Genomic DNA, 13,739 nt, shown 5'->3' with positions numbered 1-13,739 from the left:
TCTTACTTTGAGATTTTTACCTTTTTGTTTAAGATCATATTTACAACTGAAATTAAAAGTGCAACTAATTTTAGTCAAACATTGAAAGAACTCAGTCTTTTGCTGTAAATGCTAAGTTTTTTTAAATAATGGAAATGTCCACTTAAGAATTACTTTATTAATCCCTTTGGTGACAATTAATTTCTGACCTTTTTAACGTATGTTTATCACATGTGAATGTTGACATACACAGTATAACATAGCTTTAATCACATGTAGTGATAGATACGTACACATTTATTGCTAACCAAAACATTAATAGACACTTCAAATATTTGCTTACAGCTGCATCATAGTGTTTATAGACGTTTATAAACATTCATTAAGTGCTTATAAACTACTTACTAATGCTAAAGTATTGCAGATATAAATCTTCTGGCTGTAGTCCTGCTGTTTTGTCTGTCTCAACTTTCCCTCTTTACCTTTGCAGATATTAATGACTGCATCAACAACCCCTGTGGAAACGGAGGGACCTGCATTGATGGCGTGAACTCCTTTCAGTGCTTCTGTCCCGACGGCTGGGAGGGTCGACTCTGCGACCTCAGTGAGTTCCTCAGCTACAACATTACTCGCTTCAGTTATTTGTCTTGTCTTTGCACTAAATAGGAGACAGTTTGGTAAAGATCTAATCATGTAAGTCTTTCCCCTTCCTCCAGATGTCAATGAGTGCAGACACAACCCGTGTAAGAACGGTGGACGCTGCGTTGACCTGGTGAACGACTTCTACTGCGAGTGCACCGATAACTGGAAGGGCAAGACCTGCCATTCCCGTGAGTTATATTGACTGTGTTGATGTGTTTGTGTTGGTGTGGCCCCGACTCCACCATGCTTTCACCTCTTTGTGTGTTTTGACAGCTAAATATCAGTGTCACCACAGAGTGAATCAGATCCTAAAAATAATTTCTTACCGGTGCTATGAATAGTCATATGAAGATGGTGTGCGTGACCTCAGTGTTTCTCTGTACTCTTGGCCAGGCGAGAGCCAGTGTGACGCAACCACCTGCAGTAACGGAGGCACCTGCTACGACCACGGGGATACCTTCCGCTGTGCCTGCCCACCTGGGTGGGGAGGAAACACTTGCAACACAGGTGAGGCGTCAGGATGGCGTCTGTTGAGGATTGACAAGTGACGGATCAGTCCCATGGGCGTCATTTTCCGTTGACAAAGGCTGTGTTTGTGGTTGCTAGGATAGAATATAATACAAATGGTATATTCAAGGATCCTGTACAGTCAAAGTTTATAGACTAGGGTATATCAGCAACTCTTTACAAGCCTTTTATTACTGAGTAGCACTTCAGTGTTTCAGTTTTTGTGAAAAGTTCTTGCAAAAACACTCATTTGGTTTATTGTGTAAGTATTCTGTGTTGATGTTTACTGTTGCTAACAGTCTGGTGCACCTCTGTGATCTCTTCCCACAGCCAAGAACAGCACGTGCGCTTCCAGTCCTTGTTCCAACGGTGGAACTTGTGTGGGAGGAGGAGACACCTTCACCTGCATCTGCAAAGAAGGCTGGGAAGGCCCCACCTGTGACCTAAGTTAGTTCCTCTATGACACTTTGCATGTAACTGTCATAAAAGTCAGTGTTCCCAGCTTCAATTTGACTATTGTGCCTTTTAAGGCCCACATGCCCAGTGTTTTTTATGTGGTGTGACATTTCATTTTTGTTTTCTTATGCTGTGTTCACACCGAACGCAAAGAAAACGTTCACCTTGCTATGACTGCAGCTGCTGGAGTGTCTGTTTGAGTATTTCACAACGGGCCAATATTAGGCCTGAACAGCTATGCTAATGGTCGGGGTAGCTAGCTTACTGGGGAAGGCAGCTAACAGCTAACTTGGCTTGCAGTAAAGTACAACCGATAGCTTGAATCAAGTAATTTGAAGACGGTAAACACAAAGGCTCCGTGCTCTGAACGTGTGTGAAGCAAGACAGCAACACTGTGTATTTTTCATATTCACATCTTAACATTGACTTTCTTGCTCCACAAAACGCCTATTTAGTGTTCAGTGTGAATACATGATCAGAATGCAACTTTAATATCATATGACCAGTACAAAATGACTGTCTTGTGACTTTGTGTCGAAATATTTACAATATTTCATGATGTGACATTTTAAAGTGTGACATTTAAAGCTCTTAGATATCTAAGAGCTTTAAATGTCATAGTATCTCAGGTAACACTAGCAAATGTGTGATTTAGCTGTGACTGCAAATTGGGCTTCTCTTTACAAGAAGAGTTTATAAATGCCATCATCTCCTGCAACTTTAATGGGCTGTTTCAACATTAACTTGGCATTTTATGAGCTTTGCTAGATGCAGTAAAAGAAGACTATGTGTTCGTTCTATCACAGGCTGACTTTAATATATATAAGTGTCACAGAATATGTATTTTTAGCAAGTTGAACACCAGTATGTTTGATTTATTGAAGAAATACAGAAATATATCTTAAACAGATCACTGCTGCTGTGGCATCATCTGAGCATATATTACATGCATGAGGAGTTGTAGGCAGCCATCACTGAAAAGTGACAGAATAAAGCTAAATAAGTAAATGTTTTTTAGGAAATAATGTCTGAACATTTTATATAGGCAATGGAAAATGACACAAATATGGCACTGTGACAGCTCAACAGTAAACGTCTCTGTTTGTCATTCTCTTCAACAGATATAAACGACTGCAACCCTCATCCATGGTATGTACCGTTTCCTGCCTCACACACCTCTGTGGCGTAACCTCCCGCACACACACACACACACACACACACACACCTCCCCTTTTATCCTGTCTCCCTCGTCTCCACACTTCACACAGACCTTGCAGGCTGAAAGGGGTGAAGGGCTGCTAAAAGCAGTGGAAGTTGTCCTTAAATCAAGCCTCAAAGGGGGCATCTCTCAGAGGAGGGGGCTCGGATATTGAATGGGACGGAGAGATGGGGAGAGAGGTTTATAGCTANGAGGCGGGGGGGTGAGCTGGGCTTTGAGGAGGAATGGAAGGAGAGGCATGATGAGAAGAGGGGAGGGGAGGGGAGGGACTGGACACGCCAATTAGCATCTGAAAGGTGGAGGCTTGTATTGATGAGTTGAATTGAGCCTTGTGACCCCCCCCCAGCCACCTTCCTCCCTCAACCACCACGTACACACACACACACACCCACACACAAAAACGATGTGCTTTGTTGCAGCTGGAAAGGATGTGGCTCTTGTACAGCCTCATCTAATCGCTTTTCGTTTCTTTCCTCTCTTCAGTTACAACGGCGGTATCTGTGTGGACGGAGTCAACTGGTTTCGATGCGAGTGCGCTCCCGGTTTCGCCGGACCAGACTGCCGAATCAGTGAGTAGTGACATAAGGTTACTGCACATGCTTTTTGATGAAGAGCAAATATGCAAAAGCCCTGACTAAAACACTAACAGCCACAGAAACATATTATGATTTAGAGGATGGATAGATGGAGCGAGGAAGAGGGGGGACAAGCAGGAGATGGACACATTGACACCTAAATGTAAGACCGGGATGCCGCCCTCTCCCTCTTCTTTGTCCTTTAACACCCCAGGGGGTCAGAGGTCGTCCCTCCTCCATACTCACACAGTCACACAAACACACACAGAAGACAAATCACCCAGTGACCCTGAAATTCTTCTTCTCTGCTCGTTTGTTTCAGCCAGATAGCGTTCACCTTTTCTTTCAGGCTTGAATTTGAGAGCTGTCATCCAGACTGTGTTCATGTGGACACTGGGCGACAATGCCCGGGATTTTCAATGACTTTAGTGGGCAGGCACGATCGATATGTGTTGTTCAGAGAGCTGCTCAAATAGCAGATGCGTTGGTAGAAAAACGTGTAGAACTTTCTCAGTTATGATATTATATGTTGTGATTTAAAATATACAGTACTTTATTTTATTCAGGGGTTGGCTTTGAGATTCATTTAGCCAAAAAAAAAAAAAAAAAAGTTTTTGATCTTAAATGGCTGCTATTTCCCCCTTTGGACCACAAGAAAATCTTAAACGTCATGATAAGATTACAAAATTGGTAATATGAGGAAAGAACATTATAGCTATGCAAATTTTTTGTTTATTTTCTGGCTAAAATGCCCAAATTCCGTCTCAAAATCAGATAGTGCCATTAGCATTGTTGTGTTAAAAGGATTGACTGGCAGGGGTGAAGTATATCTGTGCAAAATTTTTCATGTCAAGTTCAACTTCGGTGACATGCAAATTGAGGCAATTCACCAATAGCAAGCTGTCGTGACAGTGCTGACCTTTACGAGAGTTGGAGAGTCACTTTTAACCTCCTCTGTTGGAACATAACCTGCTCCACAAAAGAGGCAGAGGCTGATGGTACAAGAATGTGTTTGCGCTTATTTTCGGAACTTATTATTCCATTAGCGACCAAGCTATCAAGGTAACTGTCAGTTAGCAAGTTTGTCCAAGAAAAGAGCCCAGCTCAGAAAATATAGAAAGAGGGCTGGAGAGGTTTTGTGACTGACTAGTACTAACATGTTCCAGCTGACTGACATTTGTGTGGTTCGCTTACCAGCTACTGTAAATTACCACCAGTAGTTCCTATGTCATCAAATTTAAAATTTTGCAAAGACTTGTTTTGCTCTGTTAGTCTCTTTTAAGCCTTTAATTGGCTATAAATGGTCATTAAACATACTCTGCCAATTTTCAACTGAATGTGCGTCATCTCAGTGTGGGGTGTGAAGATTCCCCCCTGTGCCGGTAGTGCTGGGAACTCCCTGCTACTCCACCAGCCAAAAGCCACATCATTGGGGTTGTGAAATGTTGGTTCCACATCATTCAGCATATTTTTGCTCACAGCGCAGGCAGGGAGTTCCTGGCACTGCCTACGCGGAGGTTTTTTTTACACTCTCCCCACACTGAGGGGACACAGAGCTGGTTGAAAAGTGGGTCGTGGGTCCGTTTTTGAATGGACCACAAGTGCAAATGTATCAAGTTTGCTATAGAGTGAGTAACTAATAAACTAATAGCTAATATCTACTTGACAGAGACAGCAAACTAGCTCAACGGCATGGCCGAATGCAAGTGTGACGCTGAATATATTAAACCGTGTGGACCTTGAACTATGACCTAGGAGAAATCTGCACCAGTTGGGGATCACTGCCTTAAACGAAAATATTTTGGGATCCAGGGCTTAATGTCCAACTTTAACTTGATTCTCCTCTTCCCTTCTCAGACATAAACGAGTGCCAGTCCTCACCCTGTGCCTACGGTGCCACCTGTGTGGATGAGATCAACGGTTTCCGCTGCATCTGTCCGCTTGGTAGAGCAGGAGCGCGATGCCAAGAGTGTAAATACATCTCTGTTCTCTGCTCATTCAAGACATACCCACTCATTTACCCTCTCCATCTCGTTGCTTATGTAGTCAAAGTTTGTAATCATTGTCTCATTGGTGTGGAATTTTAACAACATTGATTCATCCCTTTAGTTATTTGCTGACTTCCTGCCACAAAGGTTCAACATGTCTCTTTCTGTCTGTCTGTAGTTATAGGTGTCGGGAAGACTTGCCGCTATGCTGGGCTGCAGTTTCCCCACGGCAGCCGCTGGGAGGAAGAGTGCAACAGCTGCCATTGCATCAGTGGCAAAGTGGAATGTACAAAGGTAACATGGCCGATGCCAGCAACTCCTCACTTACAAACAAACACAAACAGCAAGGAATAACAACAACCAGTAACAGTGCTGGGGCAGCAGACCCCAGCTACTGTAACCATAGAGCTCAAACAAATACACAAACTGGCTGGGTTGTGATAAACAGTCGGGGAGGTTGCTTGGATTAGTTGTTGGTGTGGGACCCTTATTACCCTCAGGGATCAATGAAGTATCCATCCAACCAATCAACCAACCAACCAGTGTTTAGTCAGTAGGCAATCTGCTTCCTGTTTACACCATGTGCATTCCCAGTGTACCTAAATGGTCATATGATATGCATTTACAGGCTGTTAGTACGGATAGAGATTATTTCTGCTCTCTTTTTTGTCTGTTGTTTGGACAAAACGCAATTTGTAAATTGCAGTGGATTTTTTTCTCCATTTTTTGACATTTTTAGAGGCAAAATTATCAATAAATTAATTGAGAAAAGAGGCTAAAAGGTTAAAACAGTATTATTTCCAGCTGTAAATCAGATGATAGCTTACATTTTCTGGTTGTAACATGCAGTGTAACACCAGTATAAATGTTTTGTGGGGTTGCATGTAATTATTTTCACTCTTCCACCAGGTGCTGTGTGGTCGTCGTCCCTGCCGGCTCCGTTCTTCAGACCAGGGCCAGAGACAGCAGTCCTGTCCAGGGGGGCGAGAGTGTCTGGAGCACAGCTACCTCACCTGCTTCTCCCCCCCTTGCCATCAGTGGGGGGTTTGCTCCATGGCTGGACCGTCACCTCCACAAACAGCCACCAAGTGCCAGCCAAACACCGGGCATTTGGACAACAGCTGTGGCCGCATAACACTGGTTTTCAACAGAGACAAAGTACCAACAGTGAGTTCTGTCTTCGCGTATCATTTTTTAATACATTTTCAAGCAAGTATTTTTTTGTATTGTTGCTGATCTGTGTGTGTGTGTGTGTGTGTGTATGCAGGGAACCACAGTGGAGAACATCTGCTATGAGCTGAGGTATCTTCCTGACACCCGAAGCTTGGCAAAAGATCACGCCCTTCTCCTGCTGTGTGACCTCTCTCATTCAAATCAGGATGCTGTAGAGGTGGCCATAGTAAGTGAGCGTTCCAAGGTTGTACGTCATCCTACTCTTGGTTTAGCACACTGTCCACTATGCTTTTACTTTGTAAGAGTATAGTTGACAGTATACTTTGTACAGTGTTATCAAAACTACCTGATTTAGGCTGAGGAGCACAGTGTTGGAGGTCAGTAGTTCTTATACCCAGCTTGGCTGGCACAGTTTGAGTTGGTTGGGACCCAAATATCCAAACAACTAGTGCTGCTCTTGTGCTCCCACTTGTGCAAGACAGTCGACTGCACAGCTGTTCACACAACCTGTTGTATTCATTCAGAATTTTTTCGCCTAAATTAAGGGTCAGTGTGACACATTTTGTCATTAAAGGAGTGGAATCAAAAGTAAAGTTAAAGGTTTTTATTGATGACCTTTTTATGTAGATGAATAACAGAGCATCCACAGAACTTTTAGAAAGGTGCAGAGTAAAAGTGTCGCTTTTTGTTTGGTCCAAAATGACAAAACATCTGTAAGATGTCTGACATTTGTTTACTGCCTCTAACAAGGCTTGTCAGTCAATAATATATCAGTGTAGGCATCACATGGTATCTCATCAGCGATCTTTTTTGTTTGTTAGTTTGTTATCGTTTTCTGTTTGGCTGTATAGAGTTTGAAGACATGACCTAAGCTCAATCGCTTATTATTATCTCATATACTAACTGTATATTTTATTTTATTAAAATAAAAAGCGTAAAGGAGCTTTAACCTACATTTCAATGTGCAACCATGTGGTAAAATAATAAATAAATGAACCTTGTAAATATTTTTCCCATGTTTTGTCACAACTTGAAGCTTTTTCCCAGCTGTAATGTCTCACTTCCTCCCTGTCTCTGATTCGGTTCTCAGTCTTTCCAGCCAGAGGATCTACCAGACCACAGTCTGATCCAAGCAGCAGCCAGCGCCATAGTGGGCACTTTATCGAAGCGGCACAACAGCACCGTAATGCTGGCAGTCATTGAGGTCAAAGTGGAAACACAGGTCATGCCCCCCTCAGTGGGTGAGTAATAATTAACAAAGGTGTCCCACAAGGGTTTGTTATGGCCCCATTCAGTTCCTCATATGTGACTTCTCTGTACTTCTACTGATTTTTCCATCCTCTGTTTCCTCCCTCGTACCTCTTGATGTCAACAGATTACCTGGTGCCTCTCCTATGTGTGGTCTTCAGCCTGCTCTGCCTCTTCTGCATCATTGTATGCGTTTGGTGGACGCGCAAACGGAGAAAAGAGCGTGAGAGGAACTCACAGTCATCCGCCGCAGACAGCGTGAACAACCAGTGGCAGCCGCTACGGCTCGTCGTGGGACGTCAGCAACAGCAGCAGCAGCAGCTGAAAGAAAGCAACAGGGACGCCGAGCAGGAGCGCAAAAAGCTCATGGGTCCCTCCTATCGGACGTGTGATGGGGAGGAGGAGGAGGAGGAGGAGGAGGAGACGGAAGGCGAGTTTGAGCTCGAGGAGGAGTGTGGTGGAGCAGAGGCAGGAAAGCAGCCGGTTTATAAGTACTCTAAGACTGCAGTGCAGTCCAGTGGGGGAGTGATCTGTACCATGCACAGCTCCAGCTCACCCCTCAAAGCACCCCACCGGACCCCAGGCTACAGCCCCAAAGACAACCGCTGGAAAAATGTCAGTGCCGTCTTGACTGGTCAAAAAGACCTCAGAGACCATTGTGTATAAGAAATTTAAGGAAAGGACTCGCGATGTGGAAGCGAGAGAAGCGAGAGAAGCTGCAAGGCAGCGACTATTCTTATTTTTGGACTACTTTTGGGAAGAAAAAAAAGGCTTTGTGTTTTAATAAGCCATTCTTTGCTTTGTTTTCATGTTTTTGTCACTGTCACCTGAAATGATTTTTTGGATTCAGGAGGCTAGAGCACAGTGAACATCCTTTTTTGCTTCTGTTCACTTATTTTTCTTTAATTATGTACAGAAGGAGCTGAAATGTAACAATGTTTCAGGAGGCAAAAGAAGCCCTCTGCGATTTTTGTTTATGGGACTGTACCATTTAAGAAACGATGAATCATTGAAAAGGAGAAAAAAAAAAAAAACTTGTATAAAGATTTCTTTTTTGTTTACAGATGATTATGATTTTGTTAAGTTGTCAGCGGGCTCCTGTTCAGTGTCTGTGGGGGAGGGGGGGCAGATACACACTAAAGGGACAGTAAAGGAGGGAAATGGACTGTTGCAGCCACAGTAACAGAGGAAACCCTCCCTTTGCTTTGTCTCCTTCCGGCTTTGCCCACCAATCCACCTGTGGCCGTCATGCGCCAGCCTTACCAAAACACTTGGCCTGGAGGGGGAGAGGGGACTGAAACCCCAGTGCCTACTATGTGGCCTTCCATTTATTCTTCTCCTGTCTCTCAGTTGTCTTGGCTGAAAGCTCTGTCTGAGGATTTTTTGCAGTATTTGAGTTGGTAGCAAGTGCCTTTCTAAGAGCCGCGTCGGGGGCTCCAAGTCGCGCTGCCCAGTTTGACCTCCTTGTTCTCAAAGGGATATAAGTGTACATCGAGAGAGTTCAATTTCACAGCAACGCCATTCAAGGTATTTGATCAAAACAGAAATGAATACTCTGTACATATGTGTAAATACTAAAGGAGTCGCTGTGTATATTTGAAATAAGTAACTTAAAGACAAGTCACACATTTTTATTATTATTATTGTTATTATTATTATTGTTATGATTAATATTATTTTTATTTTTTTTACAACGCCATTCCTTTTATTTATGCCAGTCAAAATAGGCACGTTTTATAACACTTCATATCCAGAGTCCCACAGTTATGAACCTTTACAATGAGGTACCACCTATGAAGGAATTTCTGAGGGGTTTATAAATGGTTTGTCATGAGAATTTCTTTTTTTGTGACCAACTGTTACATACACAGTTGTGGCTATGTCTTTAGCGCTTTTAAGTTAGTAAATCAGTGATGCTTTTCAGCTTCAAGATGATACCCTCTCCATAAAATAACTGGCCGAAAAATTGGTAATTACATTTACAAATTTTGATGGTAAGACGCAGCGTTTTACCTGGCGATACGTGGTCCAACATTACTAGATCTGGTCTCAATCTTCAGCTTCTTGTTTGCCGTAATTCTACCAGCATTACAAAATTAAACTTCTTGTCTTAATGCTGTGTTCACATGCAATCAGGCAGATGGTAGACAGCAAACTGGATATCATTTAAATGGAGGAGAGCAGTGCGGTAAAACTGGATGAAGCCGGCAGCAATAACAGTAGACAGTGCTGCCATTTAAAAGTTAAAATATTTCAACTTTTTGCCATCCTCTGCTATGGGATTTACAGCCTGATCCCACAAAGATCCTTTACACAAGGCTAAAACATGAGCAATCTGGACAATTACTGGACATTACCAGGAAAATTACACCAAAATATAAATGCTAAATTATTTTATTTAATATATTTTATTCAGTTCTTTGTAAACAATATGCCAACATCATATTGTCATGCATGTTTTGTTTTACCGTCCTGCCATTACTTTGGTCTGTTTGTTTTTCCCATGCCGTTCAGAAGGTGTCATCCGTCTGCATGATTGCATGTGAACGCAGCATTAGTCTACAGTAGTTTGACAGCACAAATTATGGCCTGGATAGTTTTTGGATGCAAATAAATTCCCATAAATCTTCTCTATTGAAGGGAACCTGTATTTGTATAAGGAAGATGTATACATGATTAATGTGTTATCTCATAATTATGTTACAAAATAGATTTTTAACTTGGTCATATTTAAAGGGGAAGTCAAAAATGTATCAAAAAAACTGCTGCTGCTGTTCCAAGCAGGTTGTCCTTGTAGCCACTCCTTAATCAGTGATGTCACAGAAGGTATTCTCCTGACGGCTGATGGACAACACCTGTTGCGACATCAGTGAAAGGGGTGCGGCTAGCATTGTAACCTTTAAGGCTCTAGTCATTTATAACCTGCTCTCTATTAGAGGTATCACTGATTTTGGTTGTTTCATCAGGATTTTGTTAAATAATAAATTCAACAGTAGCTTTTTGGCAGGCGGCGTTGCAAAGCTGCCAACGTTACAGCCTTAATAAAGTTCTCAAACCATTTCTAAACCCATCACAAACCCTTTTCTTTCAGGTGCCTTAGTGTAATGCATTATTTGTGTATCAATGGTCATCTTTTTATGTTGTTGGTTTGTTTTCACTATTAAGGAAAATAACTCTTTAAAAACATTGTGTGGTGTATAGTGGCGTGTTTTATTCGCCTGAGTAAAGTGCTCTCCTTGTCTCGCTTTGCTGTCATGGAGATTTCTGGAATAAAACACTTGGAGGATTAAAAAAAAAAAAAAACAGTCCACCATGACTCTGTTAAGTGTCACGAATGTGGACGTCAGTAGGTCAAATGTGGACATCATGCATTAAGCTTCATGTTTGGTTTGAAAGCTTTAATGAAGGGAACAATATTTGCAGATGTTTTTGCTACCATGCAGATGTGTTTTTTTTTTTTTTTTTAAGTTACCAACTCAGTTCAAAATGACCCCTTTTTCATATCATGTCATTGTCTCAAAAACGACATCGTATTTTCTGTAAATGGGACACAGCAAAATAAAAAATTAAAGATGCATCACTGCTGGTGTTAAAAGCTGAATATGCATATTGTATACATTTTATTCTACAAGGGACATAAGTTGATTTTATACAAAGGTTTCCATTCTTTTAGTGGATGTTTCATTGTTCAAAATAATCAAACCAGTTATTTATTAAAGCAGTTTTGACACATCTTGGTCACGCTTGTAATATTTGGTTTGCCTACAGTAGCCTACACAACATTGGAAACACACTCACTGGTGGGTCGGGCACCCATACACAAAAACATGTTGACGTTGTGAGTGGAATTCACAAAACACCTTGAACTTAAGATCCACTTACTTGTGCTGGAACTTCCGACCATATCAGACGACCTTCATTAGTAGATGGGGTTTGCTTAGTTGTCATTGTATCGTAGATGTTCACGACATTTAGGAGCTTTCATTAATGGTAAACGCTTGACAGTTAAGTCTTGACATTGGAAACAGTAGTTGACAAAACAAAACTTGCCTCAAGGTCTGTTTGCTTAATATTAAGGCCCAGACACAACGGAGAACTAGTGGCGAAGAAGGGCGACTGTTGCATTGCCTCACATTGCCTGTGTCATGGCCTAGGAGTTGTACATTAACACACTGCAAAGAATACAGCCAATGACCAACTACCATGTATATACTGTCCCTGCATAACAGGAAATAACTTTCTATAGCAGCAGGCGGCATTAGTCTGTATTCAGCATTCAAAAAGAGAAACTAAAGACAGACAAGACAGATTTAAGACACAAGTTAGCAGGTTAGCACATAAGAACAAATGATATTTACAGTGTACTAGCAAACAACACAAACCACTACAAAACATTTCTGCAAAAGAGCTCAATGGCTCTAAACTTAGTCTTACCTAATATAACAAATTTGTTTGATTTCACATTCTCTTGACTTAAGGCTTTTGTTTACTTTCCTCACTTCTGTTTCTCTTCTCATGCACTGAGCTGCCAGTCACAGTGATTTCATTCACTGACGAGCTCTTCCTTCTCCGATGCCAATCTAACATGCTGAGTGAGCCAACTAACAGCCAACAAGGGCTGACTAGTGGCAACTGGGCGAGACACGTCATAAAAAGTAGGGCGACACACACTCACCGATGGCCAACCATTGGCTTGTTGTCAGGGCCCTAAAGAATATTCAATACACATCAGGTGCTAAGAATGCACTGTTTAATCTATTATCTTCACTTAAAACTACTCTTAGAAGTAGAAACCTAATATAAGAGGTTGCTCATAGTGAAGAACCCACAGAGAATTATTACCTGACTCTGCAGCTCTAGCATTTTAATCTCTGTCAGCTCATTGTTTTGGTTTTAATGCCCACATCTTCAGTGATTTGATTCACTCTCACCACTCTCATGAACCACGTTTCCAGTTGCTCCAGGTTGAAGTTTTCATGATAAAGGCTGAGATAAACCCACTGTACACTACTTGACCAACACCAAACGCCAGGCAATCTGCCAACTTCGACACCAACAAAATTAACGACTAGCATTTTGCAGTGAAAGAGCCACATATTTCCCTCAGGAGTTAGTGAGGATCAAAAACCAAGCTAAAATCAGAGAGAATATTGGGTATATTGGACTTTCATCCATCAGGGGGCAAGAAACACAAATCAACTGCAAACTGCAAATGAATGCTAATGTGGATCCGTGTCTGCTGAATGTGTATGGAGGCAACTGCTTGATAACATATTTGCCACAACAATTAACTAAAAGGTCAGTTAATCCTGCTTTTACTGCTACTGAGATCACATTTTTAAATTCGCCTAGTCTTTGGTGTTGTGTAAACAAAAATGTTTACCAATCCTTCAGAGGTTCACTTGATCCCAATGACAAATGACTATTTCTTCAGTAGAAAGTAGTTCCAGTGAAAGCAGTGCACAGTGAACTTTGGTGCTATCTAGCGTACCAACCTGCGTTTCCATTCAAGTGTTGACGGGAACCACTATAATCAGGGATGTGTCATCGATGGAGGGCATTGCACAACTCACAACTAAAGTAATCATTAGTAGCAAATTGGCAAGCCAACTAATGACGATTAAAAAAACAACAACATAGAAGACGAATACATGTAAGAACCCGTTCTCTCTTTCCAACCTGTAGAGTATGACACACCCACTGATGTCGTCTAGCTTTGCACTTGAAGTCCAGGAGAACCTGCGTTTTTTTGGTTCAAGCTGAGAGACAACTTTTTCGGCTCCAAACCAATTCATTACTCTCTGAACAGCTCAAAATTAGGCGCCAGAACCAGAATGAAAGCCATTCCAAAAGGTGTCAGTGGACAAATGTCAGTTTAGCTCTGATCAGCTTAATAGCTCCATTGCAAAAGTGTTTATTATGTTGCCTCCTGACTAAACAGTTTTCTATGTA

The 13,739-nt window shown here is 41.8% G+C and overlaps 1 protein-coding gene across 2 annotated transcripts in view; it reads left to right on the top strand.

Annotated features, from left to right (window-relative positions):
• The window catches only part of jag2b (jagged canonical Notch ligand 2b), a 64,999-nt gene extending 53,489 nt beyond the window's left edge, over positions 1-11,510 (top strand). For both annotated transcript variants that reach the window (XM_050058401.1, XM_050058400.1), the window contains 12 exons: positions 470-583; positions 696-809; positions 1,015-1,128; positions 1,459-1,575; positions 2,706-2,733; positions 3,287-3,372; positions 5,236-5,349; positions 5,545-5,660; positions 6,276-6,533; positions 6,634-6,765; positions 7,630-7,780; positions 7,915-11,510. In XM_050058401.1, the coding sequence (XP_049914358.1) occupies positions 470-583; positions 696-809; positions 1,015-1,128; positions 1,459-1,575; positions 2,706-2,733; positions 3,287-3,372; positions 5,236-5,349; positions 5,545-5,660; positions 6,276-6,533; positions 6,634-6,765; positions 7,630-7,780; positions 7,915-8,453 (1,883 nt within the window). In that variant the 3' untranslated portion in view covers positions 8,454-11,510. The remainder of the gene's footprint in view (positions 1-469; positions 584-695; positions 810-1,014; positions 1,129-1,458; positions 1,576-2,705; positions 2,734-3,286; positions 3,373-5,235; positions 5,350-5,544; positions 5,661-6,275; positions 6,534-6,633; positions 6,766-7,629; positions 7,781-7,914) is intronic.
• The last annotated feature ends 2,229 nt before the right edge of the window (positions 11,511-13,739 follow it).

Source organism: Epinephelus moara, chromosome 12 (assembly GCF_006386435.1).
Source record: "Epinephelus moara isolate mb chromosome 12, YSFRI_EMoa_1.0, whole genome shotgun sequence".
Lineage (NCBI taxonomy): Eukaryota > Metazoa > Chordata > Actinopteri > Perciformes > Serranidae > Epinephelus > Epinephelus moara.
This window is presented reverse-complemented; position numbering and strand designations above follow the sequence as displayed.